This window comes from Phycodurus eques, chromosome 15 (genome assembly GCF_024500275.1).
Source record: "Phycodurus eques isolate BA_2022a chromosome 15, UOR_Pequ_1.1, whole genome shotgun sequence".
In the NCBI taxonomy this organism is placed as follows: domain Eukaryota; kingdom Metazoa; phylum Chordata; class Actinopteri; order Syngnathiformes; family Syngnathidae; genus Phycodurus; species Phycodurus eques.
Genome location: NC_084539.1, coordinates 15,413,895 through 15,438,356, shown reverse-complemented (window position 1 = coordinate 15,438,356; position 24,462 = coordinate 15,413,895). Strand labels below are relative to the sequence as shown.

General features: G+C 40.0%; 1 protein-coding gene across 2 annotated transcripts in view; it reads left to right on the top strand.

Moving 5' to 3' along the window:
- Positions 1 to 24,462, top strand: part of tnksa (tankyrase, TRF1-interacting ankyrin-related ADP-ribose polymerase a) — a 74,317-nt gene that overhangs the window by 44,546 nt on the left and 5,309 nt on the right. For both annotated transcript variants that reach the window (XM_061697685.1, XM_061697686.1), the window contains 21 exons: positions 919 to 985; positions 1,106 to 1,292; positions 2,725 to 2,846; positions 2,936 to 3,027; positions 3,453 to 3,531; positions 4,258 to 4,429; positions 5,251 to 5,330; positions 6,244 to 6,389; positions 6,494 to 6,659; positions 9,088 to 9,307; positions 11,794 to 11,903; positions 13,372 to 13,560; positions 14,709 to 14,789; positions 15,403 to 15,592; positions 16,667 to 16,746; positions 19,525 to 19,645; positions 20,086 to 20,183; positions 21,305 to 21,379; positions 21,504 to 21,609; positions 23,991 to 24,177; positions 24,267 to 24,423. In XM_061697685.1, the coding sequence (XP_061553669.1) occupies positions 919 to 985; positions 1,106 to 1,292; positions 2,725 to 2,846; positions 2,936 to 3,027; positions 3,453 to 3,531; positions 4,258 to 4,429; positions 5,251 to 5,330; positions 6,244 to 6,389; positions 6,494 to 6,659; positions 9,088 to 9,307; positions 11,794 to 11,903; positions 13,372 to 13,560; positions 14,709 to 14,789; positions 15,403 to 15,592; positions 16,667 to 16,746; positions 19,525 to 19,645; positions 20,086 to 20,183; positions 21,305 to 21,379; positions 21,504 to 21,609; positions 23,991 to 24,177; positions 24,267 to 24,423 (2,725 nt within the window). The remainder of the gene's footprint in view (positions 1 to 918; positions 986 to 1,105; positions 1,293 to 2,724; positions 2,847 to 2,935; positions 3,028 to 3,452; positions 3,532 to 4,257; positions 4,430 to 5,250; positions 5,331 to 6,243; positions 6,390 to 6,493; positions 6,660 to 9,087; positions 9,308 to 11,793; positions 11,904 to 13,371; positions 13,561 to 14,708; positions 14,790 to 15,402; positions 15,593 to 16,666; positions 16,747 to 19,524; positions 19,646 to 20,085; positions 20,184 to 21,304; positions 21,380 to 21,503; positions 21,610 to 23,990; positions 24,178 to 24,266; positions 24,424 to 24,462) is intronic.

The window sequence follows — 24,462 nt, the reverse complement described above, 5'->3', positions numbered from 1 at the left end:
GCTTAGAATAAAGTGAATGACTTCTCTGTCATTTTAAGAGCAACCTCAAGTTTCCTGTTCTGTAATATTGGTTGACCAGCCATGACACATCTTATGTTGTGTTACCGCTAGTATCGGTCTCAGTGTGACTTCAGCGTTTGCACAAACTTTGCAGCTTTTTAATGATAATGGTCAGATGTTAATTTTAAGACCTGATGTTAGTACACAGACACATTTGGTTAGCTATGCTAAAAGTCATAGAGCCTAAAAGCCCTTAATTCCTTCCTGTTACTCTAATTATTCAACTAATTTTCAATAAATGTTTTGCCCATTGCTATATATAACCGACATTGTCCCAGATGATCGCACTACTCGTCACTTTAAACCGCATTCACTCCTTGAAGTCTCAGCGCCCTTTGCACAATGGTCATTGCACCGGACTATTGCAATATTAGTCGTTCGAACTGCTCTAAGTGCTAGAGGACTCTGCATCTTTTTGCACAATTGTTTTTTGTCAATGTCTTTATGTCCCCAAAGTGTTCTGTAAATTGACTGTTTGTTGTACTAGAGCGGCTCCAACTACCGGAGACAAATTCCTTGTGTGTTTTGGACATACTTGGCAAATAAAGATGATTCTGATTCTGATTTACTTTCCTGAATGATTGATTGTATTACAAATATTAAAAGTACATGCATCATTCACACATTATGCCTTCATGGTGTTTTTCACTTAAATTAATATTGTTATATCTGTAAATTTCAATGTACAGTATGTGTGGCAGAATTGCTGTGTTATGGAACAACATGTTGTCAAACTTCATCATCATCATGGTACAAATACATATAAACAATAAAAGGATGCCTTTTGGAATGCATTAGTGTCCTCGTGTACAACCATTCATTTGTACTTTGTTGAAGCAGTCGTTTTGTGTGTTTCAGTGGTCTGGTGCCACTACATAATGCCTGCTCCTATGGACACTATGAAGTTACAGAGCTGCTGCTAAAGGTGACATGAACACACATTCAAGTAACCATCCTGCAGATGGACACAAAAACCCCCAGATGTACTGTATATTTACAAAATCTCACATTCACACAAGGTCACATTCCTCCACCTGTCTTGCAGCACGGGGCCAGTGTAAACGCCATGGACTTGTGGCAGTTCACCCCGCTGCACGAGGCGGCGTCCAAAAACCGCATTGAGGTTTGCTCCCTGCTGCTGAGCCATGGTGCTGACCCCACCCTGCTCAACTGCCACAGCAAGAGCTCCGTGGACATGGCGCCAACTCCTGAGCTCAAGGAGAGGCTCTCATGTGAGTGTCGAGCTTCATTTACATTTCATGTGCAACTATGTTGTTCTTACAAATATGTACTCAGCACTTTTGCAAAGGATTTACTTATACTAACCATTTTAGGTGAGCACACATGAGCACAGAGACACCTAAAAAAAAAAAGTAATATCTGGTCCTCAATGAATTTAAAAGGTCATGGTCAAGGTGCTTTTACTGTCAATTCTTCAATATGTGTAACGCATACAGAGGATTGAAATTACAGTACTCGAGGGCCCGCGGTGCTACAAAGACAAATAATAACGTCAATATAAAAAGTTAAATAAAACTATGATATATATACAGTATAAAAAGTATTAATTGAACGTGCAATAACAGACTCCAGCTAAATCATTTGAGTTCTTATTTTATTTTTTAAGCCAATCAAATTTTAATCAGTTTAGAGACTAAATGCGAATTTATGTGACATATTTTGTCTTAGTGGGTCAGTTACATTGGTCGGGGGACTAATTGACTAACGTTTTTACATTTCACCATCCCTGTGTATGTATTTGTGACTTGTAGTTTAAGTTAATTTCTGTGCTACATCCTTTTTCTGTTTTTTTTTTTTTTAATTTTAACATGCAGTACTAGTTGCAACAGTCAGACTGAATCTCTAGTCATTTGGACTTAATTTCCTTGTACGACTTGAAATTAATGAATCAGTTATACTTTTACATTTTCTATTAATTTTAGATGGAAGAACATTCAGAAATGTTTTTCAACAGATTATTTATTCTGAAGAATATTTACATTTTTTTCTTTCTTTTTACAAAAATGTAATCAGCCACGTCTCTGCTGATTGCAGCCAAGTGTTGCTCTTGTGATGATGCAATCCATTGACAAGCAATTTTAAACGAAAGAAATCTTTACAATCAAGTAATTGACTCATTGATTCTTATTCTCATCAACCTTATGTTAATATTGTGTTATTAATGTTTCCTTGGCAACAAGCAGCTGTAGCTAATGATTATTTTGATGCATTAACCTGTCAATCATCGCTTCACTTTACTGATCGGTTGTGTGGTTTAACCTTAGCTTAACTCCATTTTATGTCTGTTGGAGTGCTTATGCTCAATAATATATTTGGAATGTTTTAGGCCCGTGGGGATGACGACTCGTTTCTGCTCTTGTTGTTTGCTCTCGCACAAAACTTTGAAGTTATGTTTGTGAAATATTGGTACCCTGCAGGATCATTGCAATCCAAAAATATAGTGTTATGGTTTTGTTTGAACTCATATTTTTTTCTGATGTTCTGTTATGTTGTGGTACACTATTTTGCAGCCCTCTGCAGTCCGCATTGCAAGAAACAATTCAGATGAACTCAAAAGTTGCTCGGAGTTACAAGAAGAAAACCTTCACAATTTTTTTTTCTGCTGACATGTTGACATTTACTTGTGTGTGCGTGCGTGTGTAGATGAGTTTAAGGGCCATTCACTGCTTCAAGCCGCTCGGGAAGCTGACATGGCCAAGGCGAAGAGGAGCCTGGCGCTGGAGATCATCAACTTCAAACACCCTCACACACATGAGACGGCGCTAGTAAGACACGCAACGATTGCACTGCACGAGATGATCTTTACACCACTGCAGGGATGTTAGCGTGTGTGAGTGCTGGTGTGTGTTTTCAGCATTGTGCCGTAGCATCGCCACACCCCAAGAGGAAACAGGTGACAGAATTGTTACTGAGAAAGGGAGCCAATGTCAATGAGAAGAATAAAGAGTGAGTTCTGTACAATTACAAACAAATAATTAATTTGTTGATGTTGCTGTGGATAAAATATAAATATATAGTCAAATGTTATAAGGCTTTATCTACCAGGTCTCTGGTGTTCACTAGATACCTGAACAGTGCCATTCCAACTGTTATGCGTTTATGTGTGTAAAGGAAGTAGAACGAGGAAAATAGCAACCTGCAACACTGGCAAAAACTTGCAATAATACCTTTGGCTCAAAAAACCTCAAGCACCTTAGGTGTGGTACAATTCTTGATCCTTGGGCAGGTCACAGACATTTTATTAAGGCAACTGGGAACTGTTCTAATTTGTGAAAAGAAATGCACGATATATAACTCATTATGTTATTTTGAATATGGGTGTTGCTCCGACAACAGTAAGAAACATTCTTCTTACTTTTCCCCTCTCGTAGTTTCATGACACCTCTCCATGTGGCTGCAGAGCGAGCTCATAATGACATTATGGAGGTGCTACAGAAACATGGCGCCAAGGTACATTTTTATTAATGGATCAGTTTGTTTTATTTCTCTTTTATTCACTTCCCCCTTTTTATTGAGTCGGTAAGACTGACTTCTGCCAATCTGAAGACATTTAAAATGAGTATTAGAATTATTTTTATTTTGTTGTTTAGTTACATTTCTGCAGCATGTGAATTGTTTGGTCGTGGCCGTCAGCTTTGTCATTCACCAACACTGCAGAATGACCTTTATTCAGGGGAGGCCATTAGAAAATGATGGCTGGGGATTGAATGATTCTCAGTGGATAGTGAATCTATACTGCTGTACTAGTTGTACACAGACTCATCTCAAACAAATGCAAGTTTGAGATTGACGACAATATAAGTATAATAACGTAAGATGATAAAATGGTTGCTTACGTGTGTGCTCACTTTTGTGAGATATAGAACATTAAGTCCCCTATGATAATCCTAATGCTTAAATGTACCAGTTTCTAATATCATATTTCTCTTTTTCTCATACAGTTCTACTTATTTAAACACTTATTTTTCTCTATTTAACCCAATTCAGAAGTTTTGTGTGTGTACATTAATGTAATTAAATTCATAGATTCAAATAGGAGCATTCTAATGCTGGTAAATGTAGCACAAAATATCCAACAAATGTTAATTTTGCTTCATTAGTGCTGACTCTTTTGCTAAGATGTCTAAGGATGTTCATAAAGGTTTTACACAAATCATAACACGGAGGTTTTTGCAGGTGAACGCTCTGGACACACTGGGTCAGACGGCATTGCACCGTGCTGCGCTGGCAGGCCATCTGCAGACCTGCCGGCTGTTGCTAGGATACGGGGCAGACGCCTCACTGGTGTCGCTGCAGGGCTTCACCGCTGCTCAGATGGGAAATGAGGCTGTTCAGCAGATACTCAATGGTATGCTGGTGAGGTTGTGCTTTTGTTGACATGCCATACCCAAGTCCAATAGAAGATAAACTGGAAGGTCATTATTGTCACCAGACAAACAAAAACCTCAGGAGATAATAAGTTCTACCTACTAGTCTCCTGCAGATTTTGTGTGTTGGTACAAAAACATGCTGGGTTCATTGTTTTAAATATGAAAATCTGGGCAGCTACATCTCCTAGGCCAACAATTAATTAAGTAGGATTCATGGTAAAAAATAAGTATACAAATACCATCAACATATTCAAACCAATATAGATTTTATAATTGGTTTCAAAACGCTGTACAATCCAATGTTCAATATGCATATGCCGCCTGTGACACGACACCGGGATGCTGGGGGTGGGTTGAGTAAAACATTAAACTAGCATGTAACTTACTTTTGGCTATGTCGTTGAAATTTTAGATCATTTGAAGGACAGTTGTCTGTTCTAACACTAGGAAATTTTGTATTTTTTGGGGAAATATCTTATATATATAGAGGGAAGTTATGCATTTTTGCCATAGATTAATTGTCGGTCAAAAGACAGTTACGTTTTTGTCATGATCGAAACATAATTCTTTTTGTACATCATATACATTTATTCTAAATAATTGGAGGATTCCTCGTGGGATACATTTTGGTTTTGAGAATCTAGTTGTGACCTTTGGTTTCTTTTCAGAATCAGTGTCAACAGACTCAAGAAAAATAGATGCACTCTCCATACCTACATTCTTTATAAGAAAATATGGTGTAGATTTAGTGACATTTTACAAGTGTATGCAAATAATTGTTTTCCGTTCATCTTTGTAGAAAATGTCCCGGTCAGAAACTCAGATGTGGACTACAGACTTCTGGAAGCTGCTAAAGCGGGGGACCTGGACACTGTCAAGGTTACTCAGTTTGTGTTTAGTTGCAGATAGTGTATTTGCAAATTCAATTGAATTAGTTGGCATACATTTTGGTCTGTAAAAGCCCAGGGTTATGATTTTGGCTGAAATCCCAAAATCAATTCAATTCTAACAAAATATCAGTAACATCTTATCACCTTATTTTCAATTTGTGTCTTTCTACTTTACTTTCTTATCATCTGTAAAACCGCTGCCAGCTAGGGTTAGCAATGTCTGATTAATGAATAGGAATATGTGTAAGATGTTTTATTTTCAGATAGAATCGAATGTAATGGTTACAAAAAGGGAATTGTCACAACCACTTACCAAGTTGATATTTAAATCAATCGAAAATATATAAGAAGAAAAAGTGTTATTTTCCATAAACAGCAGGGCGCCGTGCTTTTGATGCCGTCCTTTAATTTACACTTAAAAGCTGAGTATAAAACCTTCTGCCCTCTCACAATGTTTAATTTCATGGACTTAATTTTCCATCTTGATGGTTTGGCTGTGGAACAAAGTAACTCTCTTTTGTGTGCTTGACTTAATTTCCATTTGTACTGTTTGTCTACTTTGATGTTAAATTAGGCACTTCTTTTTTTAGGGAATGAGACAAAAAGTCTAATTTGTAATTGTGTGGCTGGCAACTGGGGTCACAGTGATTAAACCATCAACGTTTCTTGTCTTGGAGACAAGTACTAACTATTCTGGGCAGAAAATAACGACTTGATTTCTCTCCCTCCCACTCCCCATTTTCTATCACATAGATTTGAGCTTGTCACTAGTATTTGCTGTACAGTTGAACTGCAGCATATTTTTTTGTCAATAAATGAGATAAAAAATTATTCCACAACGAAACTCTTAAGTTTAGTATTAAAAAGATTAAATGAGTCTTGTTTTCCTGCTCTCCCTGCAGTCACTGTGCACGGCTCAGAACGTGAACTGCAGAGATCTGGAGGGACGACACTCCACCCCTCTTCACTTTGCTGCTGGCTACAACAGAGTGCAGGTGGTGGAGTACCTGCTGCACCACGGGGCCGACGTGCATGCCAAGGACAAAGGGTCTGACGCTAAGTCATAAAAATAAACGTTACTTTAACAATTGCTACGAATGAGCTCTTAGCTGTAAATTAAGGTAAGCTCAATAATGTCTCTCTTTTTGCCAGCGGTCTAGTTCCCCTCCATAACGCCTGCTCGTACGGTCACTATGAGGTGGCCGAACTGCTGGTCAGGCACGGCGCCTCAGTCAACGTGGCAGACCTGTGGAAGTTCTCACCGCTGCATGAAGCTGCTGCCAAGGGCAAATATGAAATCTGCAAACTGCTGCTTAAGGTAGATACAAACTTCACACACTAAACTCACCTTCAGTTACATGATGATTAGGATTTAAGCCATTTTTCCTACATTTACATTAGATGGCTAGGGTGACCCAATTTCTTTCTCTCATGTGGCCCAGCTTGGATATGAGTTATGGCAGTGTTGGCAGCAAAACACATGGATTTGTCCCATCCCTTCATTTTCATTGCACTTGCTGTCATTAGGGTCGCGGATGAGCTGGAGCTTATCCCAGCTGACTGGGCAAGAGGTAGGGTACACCTTGGACTGGTCACCAGCCAATCACAGAGAATCTATTGACTAAAGAGTAAATGTAAGCACAGAGATGTTGAGTTTGCAGGACTAGATTAAACAGACACAACAAAATTGGATCTAGGCCATCCATCTATCCATCCAATTTCAACCGTTTTTCATGTTTCTGGTCACGGTTGAGCTGTTATCTAAGCTGACTTTGAATGAGAGGTGGGGTTACACTGTCAGTCAAACAAACTGTATTTATAACGTGCTTTCCATACAAATAAAAAACATTGCTTTGAGTCTTGAATTAACCCAACTTCCATTTTTATTATTGTGGGAGGAAAGCGGAGCACCTGGACAAAACCCATATAACTATGGGGAGAACGTCATCAGTTAAATGCATCACAGTTTATTTTGCATTCTGGGGATATATTGTGTGATTTTAAAGATTAATTTGTAGAATGTGTTTGTTTTTCTTTCAAATGGCACACTTTTTGGCTTCTGCTCTCTGATTAAGTTAGGGCCAGCGGTTGTGTAATCCTGGCAGCCATATCAGTCTGAATGAGTAATGCAAACAAGTGTGCAGTTTCTCATCCAAATGTGTTTTTTGTTGTTGCTTTCATAATCACCTCCAGACAAGCTTAAATCACCACTGCAATGTTGCCATATGGAGCTGCATAAATTATTATTAGAGCAAGTGAATTCAAGCAGGGTACACATGGGCAAATAGACTGTGAGCAAATGTTGTGCCTCAAGAGTTGTTGTTTTGGAATTGCTTCATTGTCCTTGAACTTGATGTTCTTGGTGAAATGTAACCACACAAATATAAACCATCCACAACATTAGTTAAAATGACATTCCTATAAAAAAGATTTCCAAATATACAAAGAAAATAAATAATAAATATATTTTTACAAAGGTAATTAATAAAATAAAATACACCTTTGTATGGTATCGCAGGGCACATGTCCTCAGGAATGCGTATAACCTCATGTTAGCTTTGTGGTCCAGTGTGTTGGCACTTTACCACATTAATTCTACTTTCTAAATGACATTCTTACAGACACATCAGCTGCCTCGTTTCCCCGGAGCACCAGGGTACGCACATACTCACGCTACCAGTGCTTGTGTGTTAATCCGTTCTGACTCTGGATGTTCTTTCCTTCTGAGTTCAGCAGTGGGTTTTCCTTTGTCTCTTCTGTTTGTTGTAATTTTCGCATGTTCTTTTTTGTGTAGAGGTTTTTGTCAGAATAAAGCTGCTGCTTCCACTTGCATTACCACAAGTCCACTCTTGGAAAATGCCCAACACATTCGGTGATGTCACAGCTATGAAAAACCTGGAAAAGTCCCAGAATCCTGAAATCTTGTGTTCCATGTCTCGAAATCAAATCACGGAAGCCACCATAACGGACAAGCAGTCAGTAGAGTACAGACCTCCAAGGACAATTTGTGAAAAAAGTGGCGATTAATTGATTGACCGTCAGTCAGCAGTCTCCCTGGTCCACTGAGTCTGATTTGGGGTGTTTTAAACGAATGGATAATCCCAGTTTAATTCTGGGGTCAACAGTATAATTATCATAAATCCTAAACATATCTAGCTATCTATCTAATTCTACATTTGTTGCCATAGTGTCACACAGAAACTGTCCATTAAGAATTATATTGGTTCATGCAGTTCTTTTTTTTTTTTTTTTTTTTTTTTTTCTTCCCTCTCTAAAATGAACCCTGAATGTTTTTCTTCTCAGACACCCTCAATTGTTAAATCCATAGTGGCGTCCCTGACTGCTTTTTAAATGTGCCTCTTCATAGGTTCCCTGGACAGGGAATCAATATTAGTGAGTGTTAAATTAGCATAAAAGAGACCATAGAAAAGTGGGACAAAAACATTGTAACAAATACGAAAATAAAAACGTATTCATCTACTAGCATTTTGCAGCTAGACATGGATCCCAGAAGAAGTAGTCCCATAACATCAGATTTAATGATCAGATTTCAAAGAGTACATATAAATGATACATTAAAAGTGTCACATAGGGGACATTTGAGTGAAAGAAATATCTGCTCACACCATCTACGGATGATGTGGTGCCTTCTGTCCTCTCTATTGTGGATGATCTTCATCCTTATGTTATTGGTTGCCTAATTTAGGCATACATTTTCTCATTTTGCTTTTGTGTTCTGTCCACAGCACGGCGCAGACCCAAGCAAAAAGAATAGAGATGGAAACACTCCCCTGGACCTGGTGAAGGACGGTGACACGGACATCCAGGACCTCCTGAGAGGAGATGCGGCCTTGCTGGATGCAGCCAAGAAGGGCTGCCTGGCCAGAGTGCAGAAGTTATGCAGCCCAGACAACATCAACTGTCGGGACACGCAGGGACGAAACTCCACCCCTCTGCACCTCGCAGGTAACAGACACTTTCGTCAGCCTCCAATGAAGCGTCTTTTAACCTTGATGTTTTGCTCGGTGTTGAGTTGAGCGTAGTTAAGCATGCTCAAAATATTTTGATCTGTGAATATTTGCTTATTGCCATGGTTAAAATCTCTTAAATACTGTATACGCACTGGCCACAACAAAAATTAACCATAATATTAGAAACACCTTACGATTAAGTGCAAACGACAATAAGAAACATATTGTTAAATGAATAGCGCTCTGGCAGTGTCAACATTTAGTGTCTTTGTAATGGCAGATTTTTTTGATACAGCTCTTGTATTGGATCACATTATACATGCGTACATTATACATGTGTACCTAATGTGTGGCTGGTGATTGTGTGCTCTAAGGTAGTGATAGCGATGGTAGTGATAGCGATAAGGTAGTGATAGCGATAGCGATGTCCTTAGGGCTTGCATAAACCTTTTAGCAGAAATATTGCACACTCTGAGAGACACACATAGACAATCAGTGTATAATTTCGAAGTCGTCTTGAGAGGCACCACTTTGCTACAATGCCTGAGAGGCACAAACACTTGTAAATCCATATTTCATGCATGCTGGGCTAATAAAATCAGCAGTGTTCACTAAAACATGCTGCGCTAGAAGCATATGAGGCAACATGGGCGCTGCATTTTCTTGCTCTGTAGTTTCCTAGAAGTTTACGTTGAAATCGGATAGCTGGATTTACTTTTTATCTCTTTGCTTGCTATGTTCTTATCATTTCAAATCTGAAGGTGTTGGCCCGATTAGGTTTTAGCTTATTCGCAATTTCATGTGTGACAAGATCCGTTTTAATTTGGGCGAGTACAGCTGAGCTCAGTCTCCTTCAGCGATGTTTCTCACTATAACCCTTGTAAACCTGTTCTAATTTCACAAATAGCGGTCTAGTATCCATGTTATGCAGAGCTTACATGTGCATTGTTAATTATAGAGGTAGAAAGAACTCCATTGTGTGTAATATTAAATATTAATCTAATGGGATAGGAGAATCTTTTTCTGAATGTTCTAAACACCTATTTCCATCCAGTGTCGTATGGAGCAGAGTAAAAAAGCCTTGAGAAGTGACCATAGTGGAGGTCTGCATGGATGTAGGTCAACTTCCCATAGTTGTTGTCATTATTATTATTACAGTATTATTATCACTGCCTTAATATGACTGAGTAGTCAGAGGTAACACATTTAAATCCGTAAAATATCAGACCGTTGTCCAAATAATCTGTCGGGATCATTCTGTGTTTTGCCTGCCCAGGCAAAACACAGAATTAACTCCTAACAAGGCAAGTTTCAATAAAACAAAGTGAACTCAGCGATTAGGTGTTGGCCATTAAAATTTTAAATAATCCCACATGAGAGGTTGTGGGGAAAGAAGCCTTCAGACAAGCCCCAAGGCTGTAATGCGTTTCTGCTAGAAAAATATGTTTCTACATTTTTTAATGTCTATTAGCACTATACCAGGCAGACAATTTAATTGAACACGTTACGGTACAAATCTTGGCGTAGTAGCATATTATTTTCTGTCTGTTTGTCGTAGTGTTCGTGCCGCAGCAGACAATGTGTTTCTATTGTTTCCACCTTGCTTATGACCTAACTTCATGTTGCTACTTCATGATTCTACTAGAGGTCAAACTCACTGTTTAAATCCTATTCGCAATTGGCATTAACATTGACAAATGAATAATAAATTAGAAAACAGATTCTTACTCCTTGAACTATTCTGAAATAATTGTCCAACAAATGAAACAATTTATTTGATTATTTGAAAACTATCTATAGCCCCCGGTTTAAGCCCTGGTTCCAGATTTTTGGGGTCCCAGATTTAGTCACAACAACGTAAAAGACCGTATTTTTCCTCTGGAAAAAGAAGTTGCCAAAAGCCATGATCCCTCGCCGCTTCGTCTTGGCTTGTTTTGCGCTGGTCTCAGCTCAGTAAAATTAGTAAATCCATGCTGGCTGGCTAGGAACATCTGCTGGCTTCAGCTAGTTAGCTAAACTGCTCGTTAGTAGAAGCTGTTGTCATCTGCCACGGTATGGTTAATGAATCTTGCATAACTTTATCCAATTCATTATGCCGTGGTCGCAGTCTTCCATCAACATTCGTACAGCACCTGCTCATCAGACGTGTTGTTCCGCTGAGATTCTCATCTCGGGGGACAGCTACGTGCCTCCATATGACCGGCCGGCTACAGTGGCTGCTGTACAACTGCGTGTGCACAGTCAGTCAAAATGGCGGTGAAAGTAAGAAGGACATGGCCAGACAACTTCACTTCATTGCAGCCCCTGTCAGAATAAAATACAAAATTTGATCCGTTTCCATTGAAATGTGAAAATTCTGATTCAGGATTCGTTGTTTCATTGGAATTGGAGAATTACTTCAATTAGCGAATACGTTTTTCTTAGCCCGAGTTTCTACTATTTACCAAACTTTCTTTCTCTTACTCCCGCTGTGCCGTCTAGCTGGCTACAACAACCTGGAGGTGGCAGAATATCTATTGGAGCACGGAGCCGACGTGAATGCGCAGGACAAAGGAGGTCTGATACCTTTGCACAATGCTGCTTCATACGGGGTAAGACGCACGACAACACATCTTTAAAACTATTCAAATTCATTACAGCACAGAGCCAAGGAAAGGGAAAAATTTCAATTTCTTCCTGGGGACCTCAACAGTGTTGACCTGATAAAAGAGTCATGAAACACATGTTGGATGAACAGATGGAAATCTCTGTGTTCTGGAAGAGTCACACAAACACTCAATTTAGCATCTCTTGCTGCTTCTTAGAGGCAGGCTACATTGTGTAATTGGCACCAAGACGTCACCGCAGAATTGGGAAAAACAAGATAGAAGAACAATAAAAGGAAAAAATGAGAGGCATGAAAAGAATGATTATGATGAGGTTAATAATTCACAAGATACCTGCTCTGGAGAAAAGGACATTATGTTGCTTTGATTTTATAGCGCCACACGTGCTCTTCTTCACTGACTATATTACAGTGGCACTAGACTTATGAGTGCCTCAATTTACGAGTTTTTGGAACATGGCCAAACTCACTTGGCCAACTTTTTTTTCTTGAGTTATGAGCAAAAATTGGAGTTGGCAAATTCATTTTTTCTAACTATGGGTCCTAAGAAAATGAGTGAGAAGAAGCCAGTGATGGTCATTGAAGTTAAAGCATGAAGTCACAGAGCAATGTGAGCGAGGTGTGCGTGCAGTGGACTTTGCTAACCAGTACGTGTAGCACTTTTACAGTAGGTATTGTACTGAAACAGAAATCAATAAAAACTATCGCTCCAGCCAAGCATGTTAAAATAATTTCTAAGCTGCAGACAGAGGTCCATGAAAAGATGGAGAAGCTGCTGTTTGTGTGGTTGACGGAGAAGCAGCCTCACGGGAGGTACTGTGACGGAGAGTCTAATCTGCGTAAATGGGCCACAAGCCATTTCGCTGATTTGCTAGATCAGACCGCGGGCACTTGAGGTACTGACAATTTGTTTAAAAGCAGTCGTGGCTGGTTTGAGAATAAAAAGGAGGACCAGCATTCACTCAGTCATCTGGCATGGTGAGGCAGCAAGCGCAGATGTGTACCTCAAAACTTTTGCCGAAATGATAGCAGCTAAAGGATACATCCCATAGCAAGTCTTCAACTGTGACGACGAGACAGGGCTCCTCTGCAAGGACGACTTACCTAACGATCGAGGGTCAAAGATGCCTGGCCACAAAATGTTAATATCTAATGTTAATAAAATGTTAAACTTTTAAGTGAAAAACAGTTTTAATTCTTTACATTTAAAGTTATGTTATTCACATTCTCTTGTATTAGAATATTTGTATTTTTTTTTTTAATTCAGTACAATAGTGTTAAGTGACTTGTTTGAAACAGCAATGCATTTCTATTCATTTCAATGGAGAAAGATGATTTGAGATGTCAGTGTTTTTAGATACTTTATTTCCTTCTTTACTCCCCACCCATTGGTTTTATTTCCTGTGCTTCTAATCTTGTCTGTCTTCTCCATCTTTGTCCTTCATCACATGAAGCATGTGGACATAGCTGCCCTTCTCATCAAGTACAACACATGCGTAAATGCCACCGACAAATGGGCATTTACGCCGCTCCACGAGGCGGCGCAGAAAGGCCGGACGCAGCTTTGCGCTCTGCTTTTGGCTCATGGAGCTGATCCCACCATGAAGAACCAGGAGGGACAGACACCGCTGGACTTGGCAACAGTACAAAAAGCTTGCTTAAGCCCTTTTTCCACCCAGCAATACAGTTTTGCTATCTGTACTGTACCACATTTAGCCACTCCTTTGTTGGGTTACTGACTTCAATGATAGGATACATACATACATGTGTCAGAAAAAGAACAGGACTGGTGTCACAAAACATATATTTAAAATCCAAACTTCATCAAAACGAATATTGATGACCCCCTTGAGCCTGCGTAAGAGGAAAAAAATCCCACAGAGCCAAGTCAGGTGAGTAGTGAGGTTGCTCAACAACGGCAATGGCCTTCTCGGCGAGGAACTGTCAGATACTCAGGGCATTGGTAGAAAGTTATCCTGCCACAATTCTCGCCTCTTCTAGCGCACTGAATGAAGGATCTCTTTGTTGCGGTGCTGGTTGATCCTCTGGCCCCACATTGAAGGGAAAATGTGTAGTTTGGGTATGAAGTCCAGTATATCTTTTGTGACACGAGTCCTTTTCTGACGCACCTTGTACATCGCAAACATGGAGACACAGCAATCTTTTCTTAGTTTACAGAAAATTATGCAACAATTTGAATGGAATACAAAGAACGCATGCCCCACGTTTGGTAGATAACCAGCCCAGGATTTAACCTGCCTCTTGCCCAAAGTCAGCTGGCATAAGCTACAGTTTACCCATGTCCCTAGTGAGGACAAGCGAAATAAAAAACTGGCGGATGAACAAAAGGAACACAAATCTCTCTCAGACCTTGTCTTCCTCTTGTAATAAAGAGGCACATGCCAAGAAGAAGGAACACAAAATGCTGGGTATTTTCCATTATTGTCCTTTACTGCATTGGTGGGGTATTTAGATAGCTGAGGAAGCAATCACCATCCCACCTTAACAGGACAATAGGAAAACACAAACCAGATTATGTGTATAATGTGCCAAACTATACCAAAGCGAACTGAACTGTGTCACTTGGTGGAAAAGTGCTATTTTTTTTATGCCTACTGAGATCGTTTACCTTATTTCTGTAAAATTGTGACAAAAAGTACTGGATACCTCCCAAGGAAGGGAAAAAAATATGAGATATAGAAGGATGGATGGGTGGTTGGGTAGGTAGGTAGGTAGGTAGTTAGTGTTCATAGTAAAGATGCCATTTGAATTAAATGAATGTCTGTTACAGGCCGATGACATCAGAGCATTGCTGATAGATGCCATGCCACCAGACGCCCTGCCCAGCTGTCTGAAACCACAGGCCACTGTGGTTAGTGTTATCTTTGATCAGGGGTGAACACTTTCAAATACCAAAGCAAGAACCATATTGATTTTACATTATATTTGACTTGTCATGGCAATCCGGTGGTGCGTGTTCCTTGTCAGCAATCTGCCAGGGTCTTCAAACTGTACTTTAACAAAACACGATTTCTGTTGATTTGATATGATATCTGATCCAGGTTTCATGAGATAGATATGATTTTCTCTTGTTAGCCCGCTAAACCTGAAAAAGTCAACTGATTATCTCCTCTACTGATGAGTGGCTTACACACAGTGTAGGGTTTTGTTCAAGTTCAAAAGAGGTGAAAACGACACACATATTTTCGTCTTTTCTGTCTAACTAATGTTGAATGCACAATGTTGAATACAAAACCTATTGCAGTTACTGTTGATGGAAACTTGTTTATACAAATCAAAAACTATGAAATTTGCTGTCTAGAATTGCATTAAAATAAGTGAAATGTAAATGAATAGCGGAAGCAGCTGAGCAAAGCTGTTTTAGTCTGTATGGAAGTAGGTATGGAAAAATATTATTATTAATTAATATTAATATTATTCTTTTGTCATTTCCTCAACCCAAATCCTGCAATTCCCACTTCCAGGTGAGTGCCAGTGTGGTTACGGCAGGCGCCACAGGGGGCGTGGTCATCTCTCCATCACCGTCGCCGTCGTCTTGCCTGTCAGCCGCCAGCAGCATCGACAACTTGAACACGCCCCTCGGGGACATCACGGTGGGCGGCGCCACTGGGACGGCAGACGGAGCATCTGGCTCGGACAAGAAAGAAGGAGAGAGTATGTATGCAAAAACACACAGGTTCAGTTTGGGGGCTTTTGAATGCATACTCTGTATCGTGTTAAGTCTTGTACACACACACAGATTTTTCCGCTTTTAAAAGATTTTTGCTTCTGCTACAGGCCCCACACATAAAGATAAAAAATCGGCCATTCAAACAGTTTTGTACGTCGTGTGTAGCGTACTCCAAGAATCTCAACACAGCACATCACACACAAAGAGTCTGTTCCGCCGCCTTATAAATCTCGCGTGATCACACGTGATCTCACAAAACCGAAGAAAAAGAAACACTTCCGGATACGCACTTATGTTTCTCCCATGTTCCCAAAGATTGCTGGAGCCGAGAGCCTTGTAAAATGGCCATGTTCTCAAAAAATGTATTACTTTGGAATACTGTCTGCGGAACCCACTTTTTTACATAAAGGGTAAGATATTTTTTTTTTTTTTTTAAAGGGTAAGAAAAAGGGTAAGATAATTTTTTTTTTTTTTAAAGGGTAAGATAATTTTTTCCATTACGTGTTTTTCCGTGTTCTTCAGCCTTGGGTGCTTCTTTGATTGGCTACATCCTGTTCCATTCGTCACCAGAAGTCTGCGTTCCCCACACACATGAAAAGTTTTGTTCGTAAATATTGAAAACTTTCATTATTTAAAATTGTCGGCCCCGACCTGTTTCGGACCTTAAAATCGGGACGAATCCACTCAACATACATCACATCTAAGGACAATCTGATAGGATAATCTTATAAGACATACAGTGCTGTGAAAAAGTATTAGCCCCCTTCTCAAATAATTTTTTTTTGTCCAGTTTCCCCACTTTAATGTTTAAGACCATCAAACAAATGTAAATATCAGCCAAATATAACCCAAGTGAACTTAAAGTGCTGTTTTTAAATTTATTTCATTTATTAAGGAAAGAAAAACCGTGTGTGGAAAAACTATGCAAAAATATTTTTAAAATTCACAGCCCTGAAATGTTTGAGATGCTTAGTTTGGAAGGCGCAGAATCGGCACAAAAATAGGCCGATTGTTTTTGTGTGTACTGACCTTTACTGACACTTCCCCACCTTTTCCAGCTCTACTGGACATGACCATCAACCAGTTCTTAAAGAGTCTGGGACTTGAACACCTCCGAGAGATCTTCCAGAGAGAACAGGTACACACCACTTTTACTTCTCAGAGAAGATCAAGGTGAAAGGAATACGTGAAGAATTGGTCGAGGAAGGGAGTGGCAAAGAGAAGAAAAAAAGTGTGGCATAGTCAACATCCGAAGACAGCAGGGAGATGGCAAGAGAGAGAGAGGAGGAAGCAAACAGACAGAGAGAGGCAGAAAGACAAATTGAAAGTGACAGCTGGCTGAAGTCCAAGCACTGAAGTCAGGAGTGGATGCAATATGCAGCCTGTGTGTTTCTCCTAATTCCCCTAAAGGGAAGCAAGTCTGCATTGATATTCCAAGTGGTGAGCTGGAGGAAAGTGTTGTCTGTGTGTGGAGAGAGAAGAATATTTTGCAACATAAACAACCACTCCATTCGGGAAACAATTTTATAATTTAATTTCATATGCTTTTAAACCACTTGTTGTGGTTGGTTGAAATGGGAAATAAGGAGCTTGTTTACGCTATACAGAAGCAAAGCCTAGGGTTGCATGGCTCTGATTTAATCCAGTGGTTCTCAAGCTTTGTACACTGAGTACCACCTAAAAAAATACTTCTCTCCAAGTACCACCCTCATGACCTACATTAAAATTCAGTTGCATAGTAGTCTTAAGTGTTCATCAAAAACAAGGTAATTGTAATGTTATTGTAAGCCACTGCAACATTAAGCTAAGTTTGTACATTAACATAAATGTATTAAAATAATAAAACTGTACTTCAGTAATGTTTCATTAAAACACAAGTTAGATCAAAATTGTACCTAATTAAATGTTTGAAAACAAACAGTTCTTCAAGATTGAATGCAAATGTGTTATACTTAAATGTTACTGGTAAATACAAGTGAACTATATTTAGCAAATAAACTACTGGATTTAAAAAATGTTTAGGTCACTGGTAACAGTGACCTAAACATTTTAGGTAACATTATGTACATACAGTTTGATCACTTAATTCAGTGATCCTTTCTTATACCATGAGAGAAAGCCCACATACCACACTTTGAGAATCCCTGATTGAATCAATAGAATTCAGGTAAAATCTTGATGCATTTCACGAGGATCCATCCATCCATTTTTACAGCACTCACCCTTTTCAGGGTCGCAGGGAGCTGGAACCCTAACCCCCTATGCCGACAGCCCGCACGGGTCACCAACCAATCACTGGGCACATATACAGTTAGAGACAGACAACCATTCTCATACTTTGTAAGATGCCCTTGGGTGACATGAAAGGCGTCTCTCAATAAAACGTATTATTATTATATTTATTATTCACAGCATAACTGAGTGGGAAGTGAACCCACACTGCCTGCACAGAAATCAAGTGGCCTAACAACTACACCATGAAAGTGAATATCTTACCAAGATACTGTATTTTTTTGGGGATGGTTTTATGGTTCCATCGCCATCAACTATTTCAGCAAACTCTTCTTTTTGCATTGACCATCAAGGCATTCTTGGAAGAGTTTGGTATGGAAGAACTTGAGTGAAGGTCTCAAACCATCACAAAAATCTTCTGAATGAATGGCCCAAAATTCCCACAGACATACTCATGACACAAATCTTGTAAATTGCCTTCCCAGAAGAGTGGAAAAGCCAACTGCATGTTTTCTTCTATTTTTAAGTCCAGTTTGTTGATCAGTATGCTTGTCCTTCTGTTTTTGTGCTTATCACACTTGACTGGGCATGCAACACAACCAGCTGCATTAGACATTCAGTCAGGTCCTCCTCTGTTGAAGACCAAAACTGTTCAATCAAATCAGCAAGTAGCAACAAAGGTCCTCAAACAATATACAAAAACATCTTCTATATATGGCACCTTCTACAATAAAGGTTTACTTGCAGTTAGGTGTCTATCCTGATGAACCAACGATTTGTTTTTCGAAATATGATCCAAACTTCATTTAAAGACTGCTGTCTCTGTATCAGACTGACTTTCTTCTTGGGTTTTTTCTCAACGCATCTTTGTGCATTCAGGCTGCCGCTTTCGGCCCGCAAACATCGATGACAGCAACCCAGACGAGGGTAGATTAGGGTTACAATTTAAATTGGAGAGTTCACTCGTCTCCCCGCCGCTGAACAAACTTGCAAACTTCACCGCTATCGCTTTGATCAGTTGCTCCATGACCGCCGTGCATTCATAGACCTTTTCTGCGCGCCGTGTTGGACTGATTCTCATGAATATTTGTCAGCCGTTGCCTCTGCGGTAGGACTCCAATTACCTAGCCAATTATCTACTGCTCGCTTCAAATGAGTTCTTGTTGTTACGTGCCCACTTGTTTTGAACAAGATAATTTGTTGGCTTGTTCGTTCGCTCATAACTCTCGTCTCGCCCTAACATTAATATGGTTATAGCACATAAAAAAAATACATATGTGACACAAGAACTCTTTGCACTCAGACCTTTCTTTATACCTGACTGTATTGTCGTCCTTTGTCATTTTTTAACTCGAGAAGTTTAAGCATTCCACTTGCATGGTTCTTTTTTTAGCTCTTTTTAGGACCACGTCAAATCCAAGCCATCGTTTACTTTTAGTTTTTGTTGAAAAATGATTTATGAATAAAACACCCAAACTATAATTTTCTACTTTGCCACTAGGCTGAGCAATAATGCCATATTGCTTTCATGAAAATAAAAACATCATGAATGAAGATCTCTGTTGAAATTCTCTGTGGTATTCTAACATACATTTATGTTTTGTTGGTTTTTATATAGCTTTATACATGTGCAAATAAGGTTTATCACAAAAGTGACAGGAGTTATGTTCTGTTGTCCGAGCAGATATCATTGGATGTGCTGGCAGACATGGGCCACGAGGAGCTCAAGGAGATCGGGATCAATGCTTACGGACACAGACACAAACTCATCAAGGGCATCGAGCGGTTGCTGGGAGGTCAGCAAGGTGAGACAATTTGTACAGACGCTCATCTTACTGTCGAGAAGGTTCCTGAAGTGATAAAGGCATGTTCCACATTACCACCTAGGCTAGGACGTTACTTAGTTATTGTTACATGCCGTTCCTACGAAAATTCCTTTCTCCCATTTTGTCTACCGGCCCTGATAAATAACCTTGGAATTGTGTATCCATCCATTTTCTACCACTCATCTTATTCAGGGTCATGGATGAGCTGGAACCTATCCCAGTTGACTCTGGGTGGCCACTCGATCACAGACCTTGGAACTAAATTTAGACACTATTTCCTATGGTCAAAAGTTCCTTGGTCCAAATTAAAATTCCTGCGGTCCAAATAATTCAGTATGCGGTTACTCTATCATTATACTTGGCAAATAAAGATGATTCTGATTCTGATTCTGATAATGGGACCTATGCTGTGTTTGCAGGTGCCAACCCATACTTGACGTTCCACTGCTCCAGCCAAGGCACTGTGCTGATCGACCTGGCCCCTGACGACAAGGAGTTCCAGTCGGTGGAGGAAGAAGTAGGCACACAGACATACCTTGGCACATAAAAATGCAGCTGAACCTACAGTAACGCCAACATTTATGTGCATGTGTGTGCGTTTTTGCGCATGTTCATCCATATAGTCAATCACACTGAACATTTTTTTCAGTATCTGATGACACTTCATATTGTTGTAGCTGCTCAAGTACCTGTCAATGAAAGCATTAATAGAAGCAGACAGCAGATATCAGTGTGAATGATTCTAACACTAATGAGCACAGTCAGACATAAATGAAACCTTAATATTCTGACTGCTGTGAAGTATTTCTGCACTCTCTGATACCAGGCCTCTACCATTGTCAAATCAGTGTTTTATTGAAGAGATCAGTCATATACTTCGTCTCATTTAAATGAGGAAAAAAAAAAACATAGGCTGAAATTTAAATATCTACTCATTCATCCTTTACTCAATTAACGATAACCAATTTTTAAAATGTGACAGAACATACACACATGGTGTGTATGTACTTACTGCTCTTATAGTGTGTGATGTACTTGAGATGACCAGCATAGCACACAGCATTGTATTGCAGTACCAAGACTGACCTTTCCAGATTGCCTGAAAATACAAAGAAGAACAACGAGTAATAATAGTAGTAGAAGGTAGGCTAACTATTAACTGGTGTAATCATTTTTATTGTGGTGATTGACTTGGGAGTTATACAAAATCTTCCAACCATGCCTTTATGGGCCCTGCTTTGTGCATTGGGTCCTAGACTCCCAGTCATGCAGGAACTCGCTCCATATAATATACCACTGTCACATTGCAGTCACTCAAAATCATTTTGCATTCATGTCGCAAAAAAGTAAACATCTTGGATAGTATGGGTAGTAGGAAATATAATTTTTTGATTTTGTTCATTAATACCAGCACCATTAATTGTCAGTCAAGAGTCTTTTGAAATGACTCTTTTAACTTAAGAGTGTTGCCTTTTAATTATAAGTTAAAACTACATTTCACTTGTCTCTAAAGGAAAACACAAGGGTGCTCAGACACAAAGAAAATATTTTGCATTTCATTAGCATGTTTTTTGTCCCACACATCCCCCTTTTTAATATGTAAATAGCTTTGTTGTCTTCTCTTTATTGTGTCGTCAGCTGCAGAGCACCATCAGAGAGCACCGTGATGGCGGCAACGCCGGAGGAGTCTTCAGCCAGTACAACATCATCAAGGTGACACCTCAAAAACACACTCACTTGAGGGACCTCATGAGCAGACAATGATACAACTTTAAAGTACAGGCCTCCAAAATAAAATACATGTAACGTTTCATTTCTGATCATGCTATATGTGCAGATTCAGAAGGTGGTGAACAAGAAGTTACGGGAGAGGTACTCACACAGACAGAAGGAGATTGTTGATGAAAATCACAACCACCACAACGAGCGCATGCTCTTTCATGGTAAAGGAACAAAATTAACTGCAGTGTACCATTTTGTGGCACCCTAGTAGTCACACGGGTATGGTACCTGAAGCTAGACACACTTCAGTCCTTTGATTGGTCAGCAGAAGATGGCCAGATTAGTGCGAGATAAGGAAGAATAACCCACAAGAAGGAAGAACACAAATGGATAATGTCTCCCACATTTTTGTTCTTTGTTTACTCTATGACGTTCCTAATATTTGTTGAACGTCTTTGGTGGATTGCAGTGTGTTATGGTTATTCATGTAGCTATTGACTTATTATCTGACTTATTACCATCCCCCCCACACACCTTGCAGCAAAAACACAACAAAGATCAGGGTTTAGCATTCAAAACTAGCATGGAGAACTAAACTGTACCACATGGTGGAAACATGGAATAGTGAGTCTCTTCTTCACCAATACACTGTATTTAATACTCTTAGTAGAAGTAGTTGTCGATCACATTGTGTTCCAACCAATTAGTCAATTTCAATATAAGTTGATCTACCACCTCTTATCGACTTAGTGAAGGAAGTGTGGTATGACGATGTCAAACTTTTAGCCCCATATCCTAAAGCCTGATCACTTTGAGCTCTCCCGGTTTCAAGATCTGGGGCTTTTCTCTGCCTTTTTCAGGCATTATGGACATATAAGTTGTTTCAATAACAAAACGAGACAGTCAGCCAGGCTCATGAAACTTCTTTTGCCACATGCAACATTTCACCATTATTCTGGTATAATATTGTTCACTTCTCTTACTGTGCTTCTCTTTCAGGCTTTTGTGTAGCACACTGCTATCATGCTTCAGTCACGCTGTCTCTTTGCTTGTCATACAACTGGAGATGGCCAAAAATAGAGCAAACAATCAATTTGAAATTTCCGGTCAAACTTGGGTAAGGCCCAACAGAGTTTCTTAAACTTCGTATAAAAGTGTCAATTTACATTTAAAAACAACACCTTGGTTTTGTCATATGCGTATCGAGAAAAGGCCCCTCTGACAGCTGCTTCTGTTTAACCCAGTTTTGTGTCCGCTTTTTCCATATTTGGCTAAGATCACCTCCTTTCCCCTGATTGGTTCCTCCGTGTAGAAGACCCAACCCTCACTAATTGTGAGAGCACAAATGTTTGTTATGTTGACAGCGCTGGCTCGGGAGCGGATAGGTAGACGGAGAACTTTATTAGTGACGTAGATAAGCTCGAGAAATTCGAATGACCTGATTTCAGGCTTCTTGGCATAAAAATGTCTGCAACTCAGGAATGCGTGGATGATTTTAATTCATATTTCCCGTTTATTGAGGCACCATAGAGACAATATTACATCCCAAATACGAGAACAAGTTGGTTTGGTAAAATATGGGCATTGGCGAGACCCAGCCGGCCGGCTGCCACCGCTGCACCAACAAGCCATAACGTAGCCATAGTATATATAAAATATTTTGCTTTATAGTAAATTTCAAATGTGCCTACACCTGGGAAATTAAAGCGCATAGTCTTTTGCCGAAATGCATGGGTGCAATCAGTGCTTTGGGCGACCGATTATTGCTAACAGTCTCTCCAGTTTTCTGTGCAATCCGTTTCTTCCTTGAAAATTCCACCATGTTTTTGTGGTTTAATAAAAAAATAAATAAATACAGTACAGTGTATTGTGTGTGGAGCCTCAAAACACAATACAGGGTCACGTTTTTTCTGTTGCAGCACGTCAGTAGATGTGCGGGGCTGAGTCGCTTAGTGTGTAGCGAAGAGCCGCCAACTAATTTTTTGCGATGGTCCACTTCAGTCACATTTGGCCACATTGCTCAATGTGGGGCGGGTCTTAATAAGAAAGTTCAAATAGATTCTTTGCTGACGGTCGTTTCACTAACCACACCGGGCAACAACATCCTATTGTTGACCACTGCCAGGGGTCACACCCGCCGAGGCATAAATCGAGGGACAACAGTCCAGTTGCCTTGATTCAACCTTTACGCATTCTTTGGTCCATGTTTGTGCTACACAAAAGCTTGAAAAGGTACCAGAGTAAGAGATGCAAACGCGTCTCGTTTCTTTATAGTCACTGTATCATGACGTCTTTACGTAAGGAAAAGTGTGCCGCAAACAGCTAAGCGCTTGGAAGACAGCCATGCTGTCAAAACTGTTTTAACTTGTGTTGCTTGTACATTGAGGATTTTGTGTGCTGCTAAGTTGTTGTCTTGGGGAGAACATGCTAACTCCACACAGGTAGGCCAGAGCTGAGATTCAAACCCCAAGCTTCAGAACTCTGAGGCAGACACGCTCCACTAGCTAATTGTGCTGCCATCACTGATTGAGTTCACTATAGAATGCCAACCTATAAGACGGATCCTTACAGCATCATCTGAGACTTTTTTGTCACCTGCCAGGTTCTCCCTTCATCAACGCCATCATCCACAAAGGCTTCGACGAGCGCCACGCCTACATCGGTGGCATGTTCGGCGCCGGCATCTACTTCGCAGAGAACTCATCCAAAAGCAACCAGTATGTTTACGGGATAGGCGGAGGCACGGGTTGTCCCACCCACAAAGACCGCTCCTGCTACGTGTGTCACAGGTAAATCTGCGCCTAGTTCCTCCAACACAGGAAGTACTTTTTCCTACATGTACAGTCATTCTGTACTTGGCCTGCGTGTTGCCTTTTAGGCAGATGTTGTTCTGCAGAGTGACGCTGGGTAAGTCCTTTCTTCAGTTTAGTGCCATGAAGATGGCCCACGCGCCCCCCGGACATCACTCAGTGATTGGCCGGCCTAGTGTCAATGGACTAGCTTATGCGGAGTACGTCATCTACAGAGGAGAACAGGTGTGTACATGCATGTAGTTCAGTTCATGTTCTGTCTCT